This window comes from Protopterus annectens, chromosome 9.part0 (genome assembly GCF_019279795.1).
Source record: "Protopterus annectens isolate FY-2018-M chromosome 9.part0, PAN1.0, whole genome shotgun sequence".
Lineage (NCBI taxonomy): Eukaryota > Metazoa > Chordata > Ceratodontiformes > Protopteridae > Protopterus > Protopterus annectens.
The window spans coordinates 162,084,614-162,106,925 of NC_056743.1; the positions used below are offsets into that span (position 1 = coordinate 162,084,614).

Below are 22,312 nucleotides of genomic sequence, written 5' to 3' on the forward strand. Positions count from 1 at the left end.
TATTCCACACCATATTGTTGACTCAATCATGCAAGAATCAACTGTCTTGGTGGATCACATCACCTCAGCTTCTCCAAGGAAGACCCTTCACTCCCCCCCCCCCCAGTCGCCACGTTGACAAGGGGGGGGGGCATTATCAGGGCAGGACAGTCCAGGGCACGTGGCAACCTTTCGAGTGCCACTTGCACATAAATGTCTTAGAGATGAGAGCAGTGCTTTTAGCGTTGCAAGCCCTTCACGACTCTCTTCCCACAGGGACTATTGCAATTCAGACGGACAACATGTCCGTAGTGTGGTACATCAACAAACAAGGCGGAACCAGATCATACCCCTTATGTCGAGAGGCACTCAGACTTTGGCAATGGGCGATCTCTTCTCAGCGTTTTCTGGTAGCAACGCACATTCCTGGAAAATCCAATGTGATTGCAGACAAGTTGAGCAGGGCAATTCTCATGCCCCACGAGTGGTCTCTGAAGAAATCAGTACTGGGAGAAGTGTTCCAAAGATGGGGCCAGCCTTGCTGCGATCTTTTTGCTACTCCCCAAAACAGCAAGTGTCACGACTTCTTCACTCTCTTCCCATTACCAGGCCATCCCACCAGAGGCACTCTAGTCCACGATTGGCCCCGGGGACTTCTGTATGCCTTTCCCCCCTTTCCACTGATAACTCAACTAATTCAGAAAGCAATCGCCTTGAGAGTGACAATGATCCTCATTGCCCCTTACTGGCCTCGACAGATATGGTTTCCGTTCCTTCATCGTTACCTTTTGGAGCAGCCTTGGCATCTGGACCAACTGCCAGATTGTTGACCCACCAATCGGGCCAGCTGCACCAGTCTCTTCATTCTCTCAACCTCACAGCGTGGTTTCTCCGGTTCCGACCCTAGCCAGGCTTCCCTTAATATCTCGCTCGGTCCGGGATATCTTGATAACCTCTCATAAATCTTCTACCCGGAAGATTTATAATAGCAAATGGAAACGCTTCTCCTTTTGGGCAACATCAAAAAATATAGATCCCTTCACTGCACCTATCCAGTCTATTCTGGACTTTCTAGCAGAACTCTTTCATTTAGGCTCTTCTTCATCTACCATTAGAGTTCAGTTGGCTGCTATATCTAATTATCATGTAGGTGTATCGGAGTCTAGCATCATGGCTCACAAGCTCTGCAAAGCCTTTTAAGGGGTGTTTTTCTTCTCAAACCTCCAATCAAAGATCCCCCGCCTCAATGGGACTTGAACTTGGTTCTGGCATCCTTAATCCTTCCACCTTTCGAACCAGTGGCTTCATGTTCCCTGAAGTTGCTTTCATGGAAGACACTTTTTCTAGTAGCCATAACTTCAGCGAGAAGGATATCTGAACTCCATGCTCTGTGCAGTCGCCCACCTTACTTAGTGTTTCACAAAGATAGGGTATCCCTCCATACTAATCCTTCCTTTTTACCTAAGGTTTCCTCTCAAACAAACCTAAACCAAACAATTGATCTTCCCGTCTTTTTCCCTAACTATTCCAACAGGTCGGAACAAAAGCTACATTTTCTGGATGTTCACCGCCAACTTAGATATTATTTAGACAGAACTAAACAATTCAGGAAATCTGATCAGCTTTTTCTATCATATGCAGAAGGGAAATCGGGCCTTCCAGTTACTAAAGTTTCCCTTTCTAGATGGCTCACCTCTACAATTACATTCATCTATGAGATCAGACATCAAAAACTACCTTCAAGACCTAGAGCTCATTCAACTAGGGCATTAGCTACATCCATAGCTTTTCAGGACAGGCTGCCAATAGATTCCATTTGTGCAGCAGCCACTTGGGCTTCTCATACCTTCATTTCACATTACAAATTGGACATGGCCTCCAGAAACCATGCCAACTTTGGTTCCACTGTTCTCAAGAGTCTGTTCCGATAGGCCATCCGGGATAAGGTGCTAGGGACGCGGTCCCATCCAGCAAGAATGAAGGTGAGATAGACAACTTAACATTAAGAAGTTATGTACCTACCATAACGTTCCATGTTAGTTGTCTTCTTCTCGCCTTCTTTCTTGCGTCCCACCCTCCTTCCCCCAAGCCTGGACAGACCGATAGGAATTCATTTTGTGATCTTCCTCTGGAGGAGTTTCATTCCCACACATTCTACCACCTCTATTTCCCCTTTTGTTAGGTCTGGGATACCTTACACTCTGGTTTATATAGAGGTAGGTTACCCTTCTCCATACTATGGAGACTAGAATTGCTTGGTCTAGCTATCAAACGAGATCTAAGTAGTTACCGCCTAGCATTGTGGGATATAGGGGAGCCTCGAGCCGGTGGAATTAGCTCTCGAGCTTTAGTATTGGCTGAGTCGGAGCCGAGGATCGGCTCCGAACCCATCCAGCAAGAAAGAAGGCGAGAAGACGACAACTAACATGGAACGTTATGGTAGGTACATAACTTCTTATTTTGCAACATACTACACACTCAGCAGCAAAAATTAATAAAATGTAACCTAAAATGTAAATTCGTTGTTGTTCTTGTTGTTAAATGGTTAATTTTCATTGCACTCTGTCAAGAAAGCTTAGGGGCGGGTAACATAACTTGCTCTTCTCAGAGGCTGCTTATGCTGGGCCCACTGACATCATGGATTGTCACATTGCTAAAGTATATTCTCAGAGGTTGCTTTTAGCTGGGCAACTAATCTCATGTATTGTCTTGTTTGCTAATATGTGTTCTCAGCACCTGCTTATCTTGGTCTCACTAACCTCATGTGTTGTCACAGTTGCAAAAGGGTGTTCTCAGTGGATGCTTATGGTGGGCTCATGCACTTCCTGTATTGTCATATTAGCTAGATAGTGCTCTCAGAGGGTGCATATGGTAGTTCTACTAACCTCATCTTTATTAAATTATCACTTAAGACATAGGCACACATACTTTAGTAGAAAAAACAAACAAACCATATTAACATTATTTCCATTTACACTCTATTAACCTCATGTATTGTCATTAAAGAGGTAATACCCAGTTTGGATAACAACTTAACATAAGAATATTGGACATGTTATGTATTTCACATTTGCTGAGGTGTCATTGCTGTGTAATTTTTTCAAACGGTTGCACAAGGTTTTGGTTTTGTTGTAGCATGGAACTCAGGATTAGTTTTCAGGATCACTGTCCTACTAAATCATAGGATGGGTCAAATTTTGCACCCAGGCATATCTTTTAAGTGGTTTTATGTGTTTTGCCACCTTCTCCCTTTCCTGCTTGCTGATTGACTGTTCATCTCCCTGTCTTATAGATTGGTGCTGGTGGGTCAATTACCGGCATGAAGTTTAATCCCTTCAATCCCAACCAGCTGTATACCTCATCCATTTCTGGCACAACCACCCTGCAGGACTTCCAAGGGAACACCCTCCGCCACTTCACCAGCACAGACAACTGGGAGTAAGGCATTCTATGTTCTGTAGTTTCCATTTTAAGCACTTGGTGGTAGAGAAGAGAAATATGTTACCATTTGTAGTAGTAGAACATTAAGCTGATATTGAGAACACATTTTATATGTTTTTTTCACTCAACAAAGTAGGCAATTGTTGCTTCCCCTTAAGCATGTTAACACTTGATAATAAAAAGGTTGTTTTTACTTGATAAAACTGTACATGCAAGATCTTTGGACAATGTCCGATACAATCCTGCTTTTATCACCAGGCAGCGCTCTCATAACATGAATTCCTTTAAGTTTAGAAAATGTAAACCAGGAAGAGCCACCAATAAACCACTTCTACAAATCATTGTCACTGAGGGAGTCATCACATGGATCACCATAGTTATTGTTGTAACAGTACATATGTGCATGTATTTGAAAGGGAGTTAGTGCATGTCTTATTCACTTTTCTTATTCTTCCCATGCTGGATAGATCATTGATCCTGGTTACCCAACATCAAATTCTTTTCTTTTTAAACAAGAAACATAATTTATGACATAAGCAAACATTTATATAAATGAAAACAAACCATATTGACATATTTTAGTTACAAACATTGTGCATCACTTATAATCTGTACAGTCATTGTCATTCAAACATTACATAGCTCATTCAATTCCTGCCTTCCCTTAAACCTCATTCCTCCTCCAAAACATTATTCTATATATATTGTTCCCGCAGTCCCCATTTTCATTTCTGTGTAATTTGTTCCTACTCTTTTCTAAAGATCCCACTTTCAGTTCTTTAATCTTGGTTACTATATTCACTATTTCTAGAGCAGTTGGTTCAGACTTTGATCTCCGTTTTCTATTAACTGCTTTTTGGAAGCTACTATAATTAAACTGAGCAAGGCCTTACTGTGTCAAGGTTATTCTGATTCTGTATTACGGCTCAAAAAAAATAATTTCCGTAGTTACACCAATTTGTTTACCTGATGTTTCTGACAGAGTAGTCTGCAGGGGATTTTTAAAGTCTGACACCTCATTACAGTCCCAAAAATATGTTCCCAATTAGCTCTTTCTTCCTCATCACGCCTCCAACATTTGCAATCTACCTCAAGAAAAATTCTTTAGAGTCTGCTTGCGGTGTAGAAGTACTTATGCAAACACTTCTAAACAAAGATCCTAAGTCTTATAGACTTTGTTGCATATTTGGAAGCCATACATATATACTCCCATTGTTTCTTTGTGAATTGCTTATCTGATCTCTCTTTCCAGTCCTTTCTAGCCTCCTGTGATTGATTCCGGTAATTATCATTCAGTATTTTATATGCTGTATTAATTATCCCTTTTTAACAGCTTCTGTTCTAGATTCTGCTAAAAACTCTGCCATTGCAGGTCTTTTGCTTAGGATTCACCTATTTCTTTCTGTTTGCCTGTACTCTGATATCCTTCCTTGATAGGTAAGGTAATACTCTCTACTACTTTATTAATGTAATATTTTTTAATGTCTTCAAATCTTCTGGGTTTCTAATACCATGATGGGAATCAATGCCATTCCTAAGCCAAAGTATGATTAAAATTCATGAAACTGGTATTATTTCAGTCTTTGATGTCAGCCAGAAGTGCTGTTCACAGCACCTGCAATGTGCCCAATAATGACTCCTCCTGCAATTCGTATGGAGCTGCATGCATTCGTAATATATCTAAATATGATTGTAGATTATTTTTTATAAGCAACGTTACTCCTATTACGTTTGGAACTGTCTGGGTATTTTTCCTTCCACATTGCTCTCGTTTCTGCCTGCAAATCCTGATATTTTATGTCTTGGTGTCTCCCTGTATGCAGGACACTGTATTCATTGGGTGTAGTGATTTCAATGATCAGTGCTACTTTTGTCTTTTCATGGACCAGTATATCCCATAATACACACACACACACACACACACACACACACACACACACACACACACACACACACACACATACACACAAGGTCCGCAGAGTTTTCTCGCATCTGCCTTTTGAACTGTTGGTTATGGGTGATCCCATGTGATGTAGACTTCATCGTTTTCTATGAGTGTTTTTCAACTACTTCAGTATTATAATGTTTGCACAATCCCCAGTGCAGCAGTCTTGCCACATTATTATGCCTTTCAGTTATTAGTCCTTTTGCCATTAATGTATCACAACCAGCAACTAGGTGTGCAACTGTTTCCAATTCTGCTTTACAAAACCCACATTTGTCTGTTTCTCCCACATGTTCAATGCACTTTGTAAATCAACGTGTACGTAGCCCACTGTCTTGGGTTACCAGTATTAACCTTTCATCTTTTGGTTTGAATTCGCCTCTCCTTAACCATTCCTATGTTCAGTCCTGATTAGCACGAGGTTCTTGCAGGAGATTTCTATACTTGCAACTATATTTATGCATTTTCCACATTTCTTGCCTTCTTATATGATCCTTCACCTTTTTTTCTTTTGTTTTTTGACACATTCAGTTGATGCCTGATTTTTATTTACTTCTGGTTTGATTTCCATTCCCGCTTGAAGCTGATATACTTCTGCTAGACCAAGAAGGGAAGTAATCTTAGATTTATTCTCCTCATGTTTCAAAACTTTCACTATATTTGGGTCTTGTGAGGTCAGCAGATATGTATGCAGTCCCACAATTGCAGATCTGTACATGTAATCAATTTCAAGGAGGCACATACCTCCTTCAGAATTGGGAATATATATACAGTCTTGGTATGCACTGATTTTTATACATCATTTGATGAGCATGAAGCATTCTTCTTGTTTTCCTGTCTAATCTATCCAGCCCCTTTAGGGGCCAGTCAATCACTCCAAAAGTGTAAGTTCAGATAGGAAGAGCAAATTAGTTTATAGCTTGAATTTTGTTCCTATATGTCAATGCTGTTTTCAGGATTAATTTAAATATTCTAAAATATTCCTTACTAAGTTTTATTTGCATCTGTTCATGTTTTCTGTTGATCCTTTATCAGTTCCCAATTATTTATACACTCCATCTTGCTCAACTTCTTTTATATCACATTATTGTCCCAAACTGATGTTTTCTTGGTGCTGCAGCTTTCGTGCTTTAAAGGTTGCCTTTGCACATTTATGAAGACCAAATGACATTCTTATGCCATCTGAAAAAGTTTTGGCTACTTGCAGTTGTCCTTTCAGTTCCTCATCTGATGAGCTATACAGTTTTAAACCATTGACAAAGAGAAGATGAGAAGTCTTTACACTTGTTGCTTTCTGGGTGCCAAATTATAGCCATGACCTAATCTGTTAAGCAGACAGCTTAATGGGTTAAGGGCAAGGCAGAAGACCAATGGTGACAGAGAGTCACCCTGGAATATCCCTCTTTGGATTTTTATCCCTGGAATAGTAATAGGTCTTTTATCTTGGCTTAACTGCAGAGTGGTTTGCCACTGTTTCATGTTTGCTATGATGTAATTTGTCCATGCAAGTTGTATATTGCACATTTTTAAGCACTCTCTTTTATCCATGAATGTGGGATAGCTATCAAATGCTTTTTTGTAGTCAATCTATGCGATACTTAGCTTCTTCCCCTTTTTACAGTTCTTACTATGACTCTTTTTAGTAACAAATGTTCCTTTGTTCCGTATGGCTTTCTTTTATTGCCCTTTTGTTCTATTGCCATAATTAAGTTTTCTTCTAAATGACTATTAACTTTATCGGCATAAATTCCAGTGTATAGTTTATACGTCAGCGGAAGGCAAGTTATTGGTCCATAATTTTTATGGTAGCTCTCAGGTACACTCTTAAGTAGGATCATCGTTTTTCCTGTTGTTAGCCAGGTTGGTGTCTGTTTACGGTGTGCATATAAATAGTTCTTACTCATGACTAAATCTTCGAGCAAAGATGTAAATTCTTTTAACCAGAACTTAGGTACGGCATCTGGGCTTGGGGTTTTCCTGTTAGAAGCTTTCCTTAACTTTGTTTCAATCTCTCTGGCTGGTACTTCATCCCATTTCATATCCTGTACCTTTAAACTTCTTATTCTTTTTTTTTACTTCTTTCCATTTAGCATCTTTCTTATGTTCCATAGGATCTTCAGAAGTACTTCTCAAAATCTATCTATTTCTTCTTTTTTTGGGTGGTCTTTCAGTTCCTTTTACCTTGTTTCCCAGTTCTCTATAAAACTTTTTGGGGTAATCAATAAATTGCTTATTTTGTACTTTTCCTTTATATGTATGTATGTATCTTCTAAGTTTTTCTGCCTGTGCTATTTTTTAGTTTATTTGCAATAGTGCATGATAAATCCTGATCAGTTATAATACTCATCATTGCTTGTATCGCGTCTGTCTTTCTGAGTACTTTATTGCTCTGTTCCCTCTTCTATTTTCTTCTAACAGTGAGACTTCTTGTCTTAATTGCTTTATAGTTTTCTCTATTAGATACTTCCATGGATAGTATTCCATTTCTCCCCTTCCTTTCCCCTTACTACCCTGTGTTCTTGTGGTAGAATTTTATCTATTAATTTAACTGCACAGTCATATATCCTGTTTGCTTCTGTTATATCACATGGATCTCTGTGGATGGTCTAATTACTGTGTTCATTTGTTTTGCCAACTTCTGACTTTTTGGGTTTTACTTACCTTCTGCAGTCCATTTCTTTCATAGATCTTAGTATGTCTATCTCTATTAAATCAAGCAACTCTTCTCTTAGCTAATTTTGTTCTAAACTGAGGGCACATTTTTCATTCTGCATTTCCTGCGGGCGCATTTTTCATTCTGCATTTCCTGCGGGCATTCTGTATAAAGTTCTATAGCATCTTCATGAGGCATGTTCTTTTCAATTTCATCCTGTTTCATTCATTACTCTGTCATACGGGAACTCACTGGCCTATGACTGCATCAGAGTTGCCACAGTTTCCTGTTTCCTCCCTTGCTGTCCATCTTTAAGTGAACATTTATCCTGGTTTTCTGTGGAAGTCTCCAAAATATCTTCATGTGGCAACTGACCAGTTGCTTCGCGTTCCACTGGTTTCTCCTTAATTTGGATGTCCATTGATTTATCCTGCTGTGGTACTTTCTGGGTTTGATGTTCTGCACTGAATCTTTCACTTTACAGGTACTCCATAACATTATTTTCTACTTCTGTAACTTCTCCATTACTAATCTTCTTTTCTATTTTCCTCTCTGTCTTCTTATTTTTTTGTATTGTAAAGTTTTCCATGTCTGGATTCCTTTGCCTGTATTTCTCTTCAAATATCTTTGGTGTTACTCTTTTTGTATTGATTAGATTTGCTTTCTCCTTTGCATAAATATTACACCATGTTAAATCTCTTTGTTTTTCCCCATGTCCATATTTCTTTTTCAGATGTCTCCTGATCTTCCTGTTTCTCCGTACTTTGAGGGCTCATTCTATCATGCTGTGATGTAACCTGTGGTAGACCTTCTACACCAAATCCTTCACTTCATAGGTATTCCATAACGTCAGTTTCTATTTTTTTAACTTCTAGTTTACTAATCTTCTTTTCTACATTCCCTCTGTGTGATATGGACATTTTCACAATAAAAACAAAAATAACATCTGGATGTTTTGCCTGTATTTCTCTTTGAATATCTTTGGGGCTGCCTTGTTTGTATTGATTAATTTGGCTAATATTCTGTATGGTTATTCTTATTTTCCTTAAGAATCTGCATCCAAACTCCCAGTCTCTTTATTTCCTGAGCTCCCCCCCCCCCCGTTTCATCATCATCCCTTTTCACTTTGAATTATCGCTTACTGCTTATGTTATGTATAGGAGCCTTAACTGTGTAGCTCTGAAATACCCCTTCATATCACTTAGTCACAGATCACCTTGTTCTATTGGAAGGATCAACTTATCCCACATTACTCTTGCCCTCTTCCCCTCCCAGATAAAATCCTTCAACTTTTTATTAATTGCTCTGTACAACTTCTTCCTTGGTTGATAAAAAATATGCCTGACCTGTGTATAAAACTAAAGGGACTAAAACATTTCTACTGCTTGTATCTTGCTATCCATATCCATAAAACAGAGCTTCCAGTTTCTCAGTTTTTGTATTATCTTTTGTTTAATCTCTTCCCACATATCCTTTGTTGCCACAACAGAATCATTTTTAATCCGTACTTCTAAGTACTTCATTTTGTCATATCACCATAAATATGGATATTGGCAAACCGATTTGTGTGTGGGTTCATAGTTTACAGCTATTGCCTTTGTTTTATATTCATTAATTTTGTATTATGAAAAGACCTGAAACAATCTCAGAATGTTCCACAACATTAAACTTTCGTTTTTAGCTTTATAAGGTATACAGTAATATCATCTGCAAATAAAAACAACTTTTCTTGAGTACCATACCAATTATATCCTTGAATTTCTGAGTTTCTTATTTTCTTTGCCAGTGGTTATAAATATAACACAAATAACAAAGGGGAACGAGGACACCCCTGTCTGGTTCCTGTGCACAAACATAACGTATCAGAGAGGATCCCCATTCCAACTTTAATTTTTGCCTCAGATCCCTTATATATCATTCTAGTCAGCTGTATAATTTTATCAGGGAATGCAAATACTTCCATTGCCCTACTTATAAAATTCCAGCTTACTCTATCATATGTTTTCTCTGCATCAAGACTCATCAACAACAGTGGTATATTCTTACATTCTGTTTCCCTGTGGATCATCATTGCTCTGTTAATGTTGTCAAATGTGTTCCTCCCCTCCACAAAACTACCTTGATCCATATCTATCAATCTTGGCACTTCTTTTAGCCGTTGTAGACGTAAACACTTTTTTAATCATGGTTTACAATTGAAGTGGACCTATATAAAGCTTTCTCTGATGGGTCTTTACATCTTTAGGTAATGCAGCCACTACCGCTTTCTTCCAGGATATTGATGCTTCTCCTCCTTTTAAAATACTGTTAAAAACCTACCAGATCTTTATTGCTTAGCTTCTAAACTTCCACAAGAATCCCATCTATTACTGGAGACTTTCCTGTATATTGGTTATATATCACTATTTTTATCTCATCTCTTCCTACCCTTTTATTAACTGAGCTTCATCTACCTTTGTGGCACATTTAATTCCTCCATAAACATTTCCATGTGTACTTTTCTTGATTTTTGCACTTCTGTGCTTTATACAGATTTTCATAAAATTTCCAAAATATTTCTAATACCCCTACAGAATCTCTGACTATTTTCCTTGTTATAGGCTCTCTAAGCTTGGCAACAATCCTTTCTACTTTCTATTGCCTGAGCCGTTATGCTAAAAGCTTTTGTGATCTGGACTTACTATCAAAAAATAGTTGCTTAACAGCAGTATTTCTAAACTCATGCATATTATTGAGGTATGCTATGATTTCCTCTTCAGCACTCTGTAACTGCTCCTCTTCTTGTTGTGTGAGAGCCCCCCTGTTATGCAATACTTTAACCTTTGTCAGTCCTTCTAAATAATTCTTGTTAATTCTTAACCATATCTCTTTTTCTTTTCTTTCCACCCTGTGTTTAAACTCCACTTTAATTTTATCCCACTTCCTAGTTATATCTTCAGAAGAACTTTTTCTCTCTCCTAATAACTCCTGAATTATTTCTTCTACTCATTCCTTAAATTCCTCTCTGTTTAACATATAGGTTGGGAAGTACCAGTGTCTCATTTTTATATTAGTACCCTGCATTTTTATTTTAGGTATTATTGGCGTATGATCTTAAATAGTCTATTGGATGCTTATTAAAACTTTCAATTAATTGCAAAGATTCCTGTGAAGTATGACTTTTGTCTAGCCTAGTCCAGGTTTTGTACCTTGGGGAATAATACGTAAATTTGCTCTGAACTCCTGCTACTTAATTCACATCTTCCATACCAAATAACTTCATACATTTCTTCAAAAGTCTACCCTCTTTTGTTATATTTTCCCTTCTAGCCCCCCCCCCCAGATACATCCTCACTGTTGCAAATCAAATTCCTGTTCCAACCTATAAGTAATATTCCCTGCTGAAAACTGATTGCTTCTCCCAGAATTTTCTTAAGCTCCGTTGTAGCAGTTTTAGGTGAAATATAAATGCATGCCAACGCATTTCTCCTCCCTTGCTAGTAGTCCCTTAGGGGTTCCTATCAGTTCATTGAAACTTCAGCAGTTCGAGTACCATATGTTCGAACTGTGAAGTTTGAAAACTGATTATCGTGAAGCTGCGGAACACCAAATTCTTTCCAAGGGAAAGAATTCAGTGGGCCGTTTCTGTGGCTGCGCTATATTCAGCAGTCTGGTGGAAAGTTGCGGGTCAGGTTCAGGTAAGTGTGCGATTTTGCAGACGTTCGGGTTAGGGCATGGGTTAGGTGAGTTAGGGTTAGGGCGCAGGTGAGGTGGGTGTGCGATAGTGACAGACTTTAGGGTTAGGGCAGGATAGGTGAGTTAGGGCTAGGGCATGGGTGGTGGGTGTGCGATAGTGACAGACTTTAGGGTTGGGGCGAGATAGATGAGTTAGGGTTAGGGCATGGGTTAGGTGAGTGTGCGATAGTGACGGACCTTAGGGTTAGGGTTTGGGTTAAGGTAAGTGGATAGATAGTGTATGTACAGTTTAGTGTAGGGTTAGATGTAGGATTTTAAGTGTATGTGTGTGGATTGCTGTGCTTTTGGTGTGCTTGTGTTGTGTGTGTGTTTCTTGGAACAGCAATTTTTTTCCCTGGGAAAAAAAATCGCTGTTCTAAGACTTCAATGTTTTTGCACTTCGAGGTTAGAAGTTCGAACATATGGTGTTTGAACTTCAGCCGTTTCGTTGAAGTGATAGTACTACAGATCTACCATTGTTATTTTTCCCTCTTCTATCACTATTGGACTTCCTTTCACAATGAATTTATGTACTCTCATTTTCTTTGTCCCAGATATTCTGCTGAATAACCGTCCTTAAATCCTTTCTTTATTCAAGTCGCATGCTGGGTTCTTTCCAAGTGTGTCTCCTGAAGTATAGCTGTTTGCACTTTGCATTTTTTAATATAGTTCACTACTTTTTCTTTTTTTTAATACATCTATGATACCATTCACATTTAAAGATAATATGAACAATGTTGTCATTATGATAAGTTATTTCCATGTTTTATGTACAACAGCTTTTTTTTTTAATGTCTAGTTTTAGCTTTTGTGTTACATGCATACACAAACATTTGGCAGATTGTTCTGTTTCTTGTCATATCCATTTTTACCTGTGTCACATCTTACAAGATATTTTGTTTTAATCAAAACCCTCAAACAGAAAAAAAAAATTCAAACACACCCCGAGAACTTATTAACTTAATACAAACGCATACAACTATGTACATCTTCAAATAATGAAGTTTAACCCTCCTAATTGACAGCCACGATCAGAGTCTTGAATTAACCGATAATGAAGGTTACGTATGCTGAGGTGCATGGTACAGCACGCACTTCTACTTACACAAAGTGCTGTCTGTATTTTTCTTACCTTTATTCATCTCCCATATGTAGAAAACAACTTGAATGCTTTTAGAAAACATCATCTCCTTGTCACTGAAGGAAAGAAGTATTCTGGTTGTATTGCCTTTATCATCTTGTCTCCATAGACACATGAGAACCTGATACACAGTTGCATTCCACTATAGGCTTCTCATGTTGCACTGTGAACATTTATTTGTTTGGGGATAAACCTTTCATTATATTCAGTGTTCTTTTATTTACTTGCGTAGATCAAGCCAAGCATTTTAATCCAGTCATTCCCCTTGACAAAAGTAAGAAAAAGCATGTCAGGTTTACTTGTATCATGCTGTTGTGTCCAGGCTTTCTTCTCTTTTTACATTGCAGTGCCTGTATTTCTTAAAACTGAACAAGAGGAAAGAAGGAAGAAGGAAAAATAGGGACACATATTACACACAAAATAACTAAAAAAGCTTTACTTTATAGCATGCAGCATATGTCCTGTATTATAAAAATACTGTTAAGAACAAAATGTGTTTTGCTTACAGTTACCTCTTTCCTTCCTGTTTCCCTCTCTTTAATGTTCTTACAGACATTAATGACATGAAGTAGGGTGTATGCTTTGGAGCGTCCTACAAGTTTAACAAAGTCAGAAAAGTCCAATATTTCCAGATTTGCTTGTTCCATCATATTTCATAAATGTTAATTGATGCTTTGTAATCCCATATTAATTCATTAATTTATGAGTTGTTTTTCTTCCTGTTGATCTCGTCTCCCATATCAGTCTCTGGTTTATTTCCAATCTACTCCTGGTTCTTCTAGTCAACTCATGGGCTCTTTTCCGTCTGTTTGGAACATGGGAAAAGGTTTCACTGGCATAGTCTCTGTATGAGCTTTATTACCAGAAAACTAAGAAGCAGAATCCCCTTCTGTTTGATAGCTCATTTTTTGTTGGACAAACTTTTGTGTTTTCTGCTTAGCATGTTCTGCAAGGCTTTGTCCGTCCAGGAAAAAAATGTTCTGAAGACAGCTGGATACAACACCTTGAATCTCACACCAGCTACTTGACATTCTCTGCTGGAATAACTTTACTCATCTTCTGTGAGTTTTCATTTTCTACAAACTCTCTACTGCCTCCAACTTTTAGTACTTTGTCCTTCTGCCATGGTTTTGTCAGAATTAACTCTTCCTGCTGGTAAGATTGCATCTTTACTATTAAAGGTCTAAATTGTGTTCTCATGGCCAGGTTTGGAGCATACACACAATGTGCCCTTTCACTTAACAGCTGCTGTGGAATACCAGTCCAGTTGCTTATTTGTGCTTTCATAAAATTAATAGTCTCTTCCTTCCAGTTTCTCTGGTACAGCAAGAAATTGCAGGTTTTCCCTATTTGCTCTCTTTTCTAATTTTACCATTTTTTGAAATGTCTATTCACAAACAGCCTCATAATTAGTCAGCCTTTTCTTCATTTCAACTTCTGATTTTTGCAGTTTTATCAGCTCATCTGAGTATCTGTTCAAAGCTTCTGCCATTTTTCCAGCCTGTTATTTGAGTTGATATACTCATTCAATGTTTGGTTTATTTTAATCAGCTCTGTATTACTGGATGTCATATCTTGCATCAAAGCTGAAGCTTGAGCTGCTTTTTGTTAAATAGCTGCGGGATTCTTGCACACCGGTGTTTTCTCCTAATTTTTTGTGATTGTTTTTCTTTCAGGTTCTCTGAATTTATTGTTTGCTGGCATCCAGGCAGTACACTTACTAGCCAGTTACTAAAATTTACCCAAAAAGACAAATTCACTGGCTCTCTTTTCTTTGCTTCCGTTTTCACACTGGGGAATTGAAATTAAGCTGTTACTCAGTGTGCAGCCATCTTGGAAGTCCCTGAACATTTCAGGTTTGTGCATCAGTCCCTGGAATTGTTTTATGTACCTTTAACTCTTCCACCATTTTCTCATGGAGACTTGTGCATCTGCCCTTTTCTTTCACTGAGAAAAATGCTTTCACGTTACCTCTATGCTGCCCCCCTGCCTTAAGATTAATGCCCTTGTTGCACGGGTCTTTTTCCTCATAAAGAATTTCGTACTTGGATTTGCTAATTTCTTTTGAGGTAGGTGAACATTTTTCCATATCATTCTCTAGTATAACACAAGCAGTTTTGTAGAGGAATAAATGCCCTCAAATTCCATCTTTAGAAATATTCTGGTAGTATGAATTTAACAAGGTATATGCCATGTTGCCACTATATATACTTTTTAAAAATAATGTATTTACTTCCTGCAAAGAGATATGCTATCATTTAATTGGTTTATAGTTATGTATTGCAGAAGCCTGTCATTTTAGGAGATTTTGGGAGTTAGGAGATCTAAACATGGGGGAGGGGAGGATTCATTCTGAAAGCTGGTCATCAGTTCCAGAAATCCTAGCCACAGTGTGTTTATACCCCAATCTGTTAAGGGTTGTTGTGTTCATTTGTGAAAGTGGTGGACATGTGCATAACTAGGCCCATCCAGCACTTGGAATATGCACAGATGTTCCTAAGTAAGAGAATACAGAGCATAAATAACATGTTCTATGCAGACTGCCTCAAAGCCCTGTCACTGTGTTCTGCCTCCTAAAGGCTGTTGAGGGGAAATCTACACCTAGCATGCAAGGCATCTTCATATCCCAGTCTGATAGACCTCCTGCATATCTGCAAAACAAACAGCACCAGAATAACCCATTCTAAAGATTTAAACCATGGCTGTGATATAAATAAGACTTGTTGGAGATGCAGGTATGTATCCCAGATACTACCCATTCTCTGGAACAGGCTTCCAATCCATGCGAAGCAGAGTTGCTCCCTAACCTAATTCAAGTGTAACTTGGACATTTGGATGGGGAACTGGAAATTTGCCCCAGGTTTGGCACTCATGTCTATAATGGACACACACAGCCTGTAATGGGTTAATTTCCCAGGCTCTTGCTTGTTAATGTTTCATTTCCTAAACATCTGCTTAAATTACCATGTGTACCAGAACTTGACCGAGATTTGTGATGCATGGCTAGGCTTAAAAAGGCCTCAGTGGTAATTAGTATAGTGCACACCTGTGAACCTATGGATATATCTAGGAGATATTAATCATGGAATGTATTGTAAAGCAAAATTATTATAACATTGTAAAATGCTAATGCTGTAAGTATTTCAGCTCAGATAGTGATTGTCAAATCTGGGCCATGTGTATTTCAGAGAATGAATACTGTGCTTTCCAGCAGATCTCAGATCAACAGTATTAAAATGAATATCTGATGTTGTCCTTCTCATTCTTCCTCACTGATGGGTTACGGATCCCATCCTTGGATCCAACTCAGCCATATTTTCCAGACTTTGGGTCTTGAGCTACTTCCTCTTCCCACAATGCATCACCGTCTCGCTAACTCCCCAGATCTCGCTTGCAGCCATTGTGACCGGAAGTGGATTTCTTCGGTCGCAAGTTAGTAGGTGAAATTTTCACAGCTAAGTTACTATTTTTCATTACTTTCCGTCAATCTTGTCTAATGCCTTTTATCCTCCCTCCCTCCCTTAATAGTTTTCTCAGACAGGGATTGCTGCCCTTGTTTCCTTCTACTGCTGCTTTCTTCTTGGTGTCCTTGGCACCCTTTCTGTTTTCCCTTTGCTATTTAAATTGTGTTGTTGTATGTGGATTTTATTGCCTTTAAGCTGAATTTTTCACTTCTTATATGGTTGTGCTTGAGTACTTGTCTGTGCTTTCCTGTACCTGTGTTACTGCTGTTTTTAAAATCTTGCTTTCCCTGTCTGGTTTTGAGGTAATCCTCTGTTGGGCGACAGTGTCAGTTTTCTTTTTTTTTTTTTTTCCGTTGTCCGGATATCTCCCTTGGTGTCCATGTTCTTTTAGTCTGCCTTTGGGTGCCCTTTTTCTTCAACCCTTGATCAGATATTGTGTTGTCTATTTATTTCATCTGATTTAGCTAAACTCCTTTTTAGCCCAGTGGTCTGTCTCTTCTTCTTAGCCTCCTTGTTTTTTCTGGCTAGAGGTAGTGTTTTTTTCTTCTGCAGTACTGATGGGAAATACATGAGTATTCTTTTTGGAGTTCTCTGTTTCAATGGCTCCCATTGTTGGTCTATTCCCTTACTTTCTGGTGGTGTTTCGATTGTGTTATTCAGGAGACTGAAGCTTAACTATGTCAAGTTTTTTTTTTCTCCATCTTGCCGTTCTGAGAGCTTGTGCAGAGCAGTTGAGGTAATGGTTTTGTGTGCAGCATCTGACTGTTTCAGTGCTTGTTTCTAATCGGTACAGATTTTTCTTGATCCGTTTTCTCTTAAAACGTGGTTTCTGGCAATTTAGTGGCTATCTGTTGATGTGGGAAGTTAGAAATTATTGACAGTTATGCTTTTAATTTTCTAAGTTTTTAAGAGCAATATTTAAATCCTCATTCCTTTATTATGTTTTTTGCTTAAAGTTACCAACATGCATTTTTCTGCATAGGGCCCAACTTTGACTTTGAATCTACCCTGTTGCTTGGCAGATTTCTTTAATGTCCGAAGTTTCCAGGCAGAGCAGATCCAAATGGTTTTCACCCTAGTGGTGCCACGAACTACTGCCGACTTGTGTGCTATGGTCTATCATGGATTTTCCGGAGTGTGGCTTGCTTTTGTCATAGCATGTAAGTTCTCTTCCATGCCTTTAAAAAAAAAGAGAGAAGAAAAGAGACAAGAAAAAAAGAGAGGCTTATTTCAGGGCTCAAACCCCCCCACCCCCCCCCCAGGAAAAAAAAGGAACAGCAACAACGATTTCAGATCCACCTCTTAGGATCCAAAGCTCCTAAGGCCTCCATCGGATCCTAACCATCCTTGGCTCAGTTGGGATTGGTCCCATAATGTTTCACACTTGCCTGATATAGCCATTGGATCCTAGCCCTCGGATCTGACTGACTGGAGTTTGCTGAGAGTTACAGCCCACTTGGATCAAAGATACCTGAACTATTCTGATCCCATCGGTTAGACCTTTTCTGTTCTCAGGATCCTACATCTGCAAAAAAAAAAATCATTGGATCCTAAGACTATGATCCGACAGATGATAGGCTGGTCTGGATTTAACTGTTAATGTCTTGGATCCAATTTCTCCAGACCTGAAGTTGTTGGAGCAGGTAAGGCTTTCTTCGGATCTTAAACTCCCTCAGATCCGACAGTCGGGCAACTTATTTAAAACAGTAATTAGTTCATAGGACAGTTTTTTTCTAATCCAATGGTTCATTGCTGATTCCCTTTACCCCTGTTGCCTATCAAAATGACTATGCACAAATCACTTAACCAGACAGCTTTTTCTGGGCCAAACCTGTATAAAATCCATGTAAAGAAATGTTCTATCCCTGAAAGCAAATAAAATAATTACAGTACTGGGCCACAACACATGCCTTGCCTCTTGTTTCTTCTCCTTTTCTAATTTGATAAAGAGGGTCTTTCAGGAGGTGAAATGGCATGTTGGCTTCTCAGAGTCAAAACCCACATGGACTTCTCGTCTTTTCTATACTCTGGTGACTCTGTTGATGCGATTGCTGAATCTGTTTGTCTGTTTCAGGATGCAGGCTTCCCAACAAAAAAATATAAGATTCATCCAAGAGTTCCCAACCAAACTTAGAGGATTCGGAACTTACTCCCACTTCCTTTAGTACCAAAGAAAACCATGGATCTGAGACCCATTTGGACCTAAGTAATCTTTATCTATATGTGCAGAAGTCAAATTTCCAGATGGTCATGGTTCAGTCCATCCTAATGCTTCTGTGCAAGGATAATTGGATGTGCTCTATACATCTTCAGTTCATGTACTTTCACGTCAAATTAAACAGGCCCCCCAGGAGACATCTAGGAGCCAGTCACTACCAATTCCATGCTCTGCCCTTTGGATTCACCACAGTCCCCAGGGTTTTTTCACTTTCAAAACCACAGCAGTAGTGGCTGCTCACCGGAGGCTCAAGGATTGCAAGTTTTTTCCCATATCTCAAATGACTGGCTCCTTACTGCTCCAACCAGGCATCAACTGTTACAGATCAGGGATTACCTGTATCAAATTCCCAGATCCCTGTACATTACTATAAATCTGGCAAAATCAAATTATCACCTGTATAGAATTTGGAATTCATAGGCTGTCTTTTGAATGCCACAAACCGGATAGCATCTTTGCTTCTTTGATGCATCACATCATTAAGAAATCAAGTGTGGGACTTGCTGTTAGTTCCATCCCCTCCAACAAGATTAATCCTACAAGCTTGCGGTTCTTCATTGCTTGCCATAACACTAGTCCCGCTCACAAGATTTTTAATGCAAATCCTCTAATAGACCTTGGCTGTTCAGTGGCCTATCTCCGGCCAGCCTTTATGGGTCCCTATAAAGCCAATTTGCAAACATCATCTTCCCTGGCAGATCCAGCTAAATGACCGGTCACAGGCAGGCTGTTTCTCCTCTTCCAGTGATCTGGACGCTTCCCAGCTGGAGTGGGGCAAGGGTGGCATTCCAGAAAAGGATGGTCCAATGCACTGGAGTCTTCCCTGGAGACCAGGTTGCATTACAGCTTCCTAGAGAAGAGAGCATCCTACTCGCATTGCAAGCCTTTTGGGATATTGTCCCTCAGGGGACTATCGCAGTATGCAATGACAACTTGTCAGTAGTTAGGGATATCAACAGACAAGGAAGAATCCGTTCTTACCCCTTGTGCAGACAGGACATGAGGGCTTTGGAATGGGGGATATCTTTACACCACTTTCTAATTGCATCACATATATTAGGAAAATCCAACACTGTGGTAGACAGACTAATAGGTGTAGTCCGATTCCTCATACACGGTCCCTTAATTACAGGAAATATGTATGTATGTGTGTGTGTTTTTGTATATATGTATATTTATATACATATGTGTGTGTTTGTGTGTGTGTGTGTATATATATATATATATATATATATATATGTATATGTATATATGTATATATATTTATGAATGTATGTATACATATGTATATGTATGTGTATATGTATATATATATATATATATATATATATATATATATAGACACATACATATATATATATATATATATATATATATATATATATATATATGTGTATGTATGTGTATATATATATATATATATGTGTGTATGTGTGTGTGCATATATATATATATATATATATATATATATATATATATATATATATATATATATATGTATGTGTGTGTGTGTATGGATGTGTGTGTGTATATGTATATATATATATATATATATATATATATATATATATATATATATATATATGTGTGTGTGTGTGTGTGTAAAAAGTTTGGCCTCTGGGTATTAGTTATATAATGTGCAGGCATTGGTGTATGTAAAAATAACACAGAAGCAAGTCACATTATCAGATGCTTCACTTCTAACAGGATTATTCCGAAGTGGTAAAATAGAACCTAAAATATTTGTCAGTTGTGGTCTGTGTAGTCTGAATTTGCTTCCCACCATAGTGATTGCATATCTGATTTTCAGATTTTGGGGCCAACCTCATTATGACTTCTTTGCTTTCCCTTAGTCAACAGGTGCAGAAGATATTTCACTCTGATCACCCTGTAGGAGAGTCCCCAAGGGATGCTGTGTTTCATGATTGGCCCTCCGGCCTCCTGTATACTTATCCAGTGCTTCTGTTGATCTCCAAGTTTGTACAGAAAGCCAGCAGGTTGAAGAGCTCTGTCATCCTCATTGGCCTTGTCAAGTGTGCTTCCCTCACCCAGGATAATGCCACAATGTAAACAAAAGATTATTGACTTCAGCAATTGGCTTAGCTGCTGATGTCAGTCCAGGGGGATCCAGTATCTGATATCCTGGGATGATGTGGACAGACCACACTGCTTTGCCAGAGATGGTCTTCACCTGTCGCCTCTAGGCTTTAGGCTGCTGGTAAAAATATCCTCCCAAAACAAACTCAGGGTTATTATGGTAAAAGTCTAAATCAGAAACTGCACTCACTTGAAGCACTTCTCACCCTGGAAGATACTGATTTCTGCGCAGTCACAAGAGACATGATTCAAGGCCTCAGAGAGTACCTGGTCATGCAGGGCTCTAATGCCTTCCACACATTCAGACCACAAAATTATCATGAAAAAAACAAGGGAGGAGGAGTATTCATCTTCATTAAAGACAAATACACCTCTGTTGTGGTTAAACAGTACGACTCTCTAGAGTTACTCCAAGTTCAGCTAACTATAGGAAGTAAACCCCCCCCCCCCCCAATTCTTTGTTAGCTATAGGTCCGCCACCATAAACGACAAAAAACACACAACCTACCTGGACCTACTTGAGGCATTCTCGGTACAGCCAAGTACCCTTGTCATGGGTGACTTTAACTATCCTGCCATCGATTGGATAACATATGAGCACAAACGTGCCCACCCAAAGGTTCCTGGACTTTTAACACAAATGCTGTAGAGGAGATGGTCAGTACCCTCATAAGGGGCTCTAACATCATTGACATAGTGCTCATCAACATGGGGGATCGCTGCACCACCCCTTGTATTGGGCCCTGCCTGGTAAAGTCTGATCATAAATCGATCTCGTTTGAAGTAATGATCATACCTGACCCACCCTGAGGAGCAAAAGGTTAAAAAAATTCTCTAAAGCAAACTATAGCCTACTGACCGATGACATCAATAGTTTCAGACCTCCTGCTAACACTGAAAGCAATGACCCCTGTACTGAGGTGTGCACAAATGTCCTGTATAAACACCTTTATAAATGTATAAACTCTGCCATACTGGAACATATCAAATCAAGATCCTCATGAAAAAATAAGCCAGCTTGCTGGACATCCAGTATAAATAGGTTATGCGAAAAGAGAAAGAAACTGCTGTCAAAAAACAAGAGGGAATGATCCCAGCAAAGGAAGAACTCCCTCCAAAGCATAAAGAAGCAGATTAGACATCTTGTAAAGTCCTCTAAAGCTAGAATAAAATCCCCAAAACAGTGTAGAGTAAAGAACAAATAAATCAAAAGAACAATTCTGTTTAGCGCTTTTGTTTTTTTTTAATAATCCACACAAGAACGTCATCAGAATCTAGCAAACAACTCAAACATACTGTTTAAAAATTGTGCCAAAACCATCATATTATAATACAAACAACCAAGCAATGCCTGTCCTTAGGTAGTAATAGGTTAAAAAGTGCCTGTACCAAAATACATTGCATCTGACTTGGATTTAAGGCAGAATGGATACTATTTAAAACTTTTGTGCTGACAAGAAACATTTAAATGTTAATATGATCATTGAGACAAGGGTATTTGTCAGCTTTTAACCTGATCTGCCAGCAGGATTCTCTGCACTCAAGCCATACCGTATAATTCCCTAAAATGTCCTCCAAACTGACAGCTTCCAGAACACTAAAAGAGAATTTCTTAAAACAAGAGCAATTCAGTGAATGTTTTGATAATGGATTGCTCCCA

At 38.7% G+C, this 22,312-nt stretch overlaps 1 protein-coding gene across 4 annotated transcripts in view; it reads left to right on the forward strand.

Moving 5' to 3' along the window:
* DDB2 (damage specific DNA binding protein 2) overlaps positions 1–22,312 on the forward strand; it is a 741,911-nt gene that overhangs the window by 147,599 nt on the left and 572,000 nt on the right. Inside the window, exon 5 of one of the 4 annotated variants that reach the window (XM_044082701.1) lies at positions 3,272–3,417. The exons of the other annotated variants lie outside the window; for them this stretch is intronic. Coding sequence (XP_043938636.1) covers positions 3,272–3,417 — 146 coding nt within the window. The remainder of the gene's footprint in view (positions 1–3,271; positions 3,418–22,312) is intronic. 4 annotated transcript variants of the gene reach the window in all.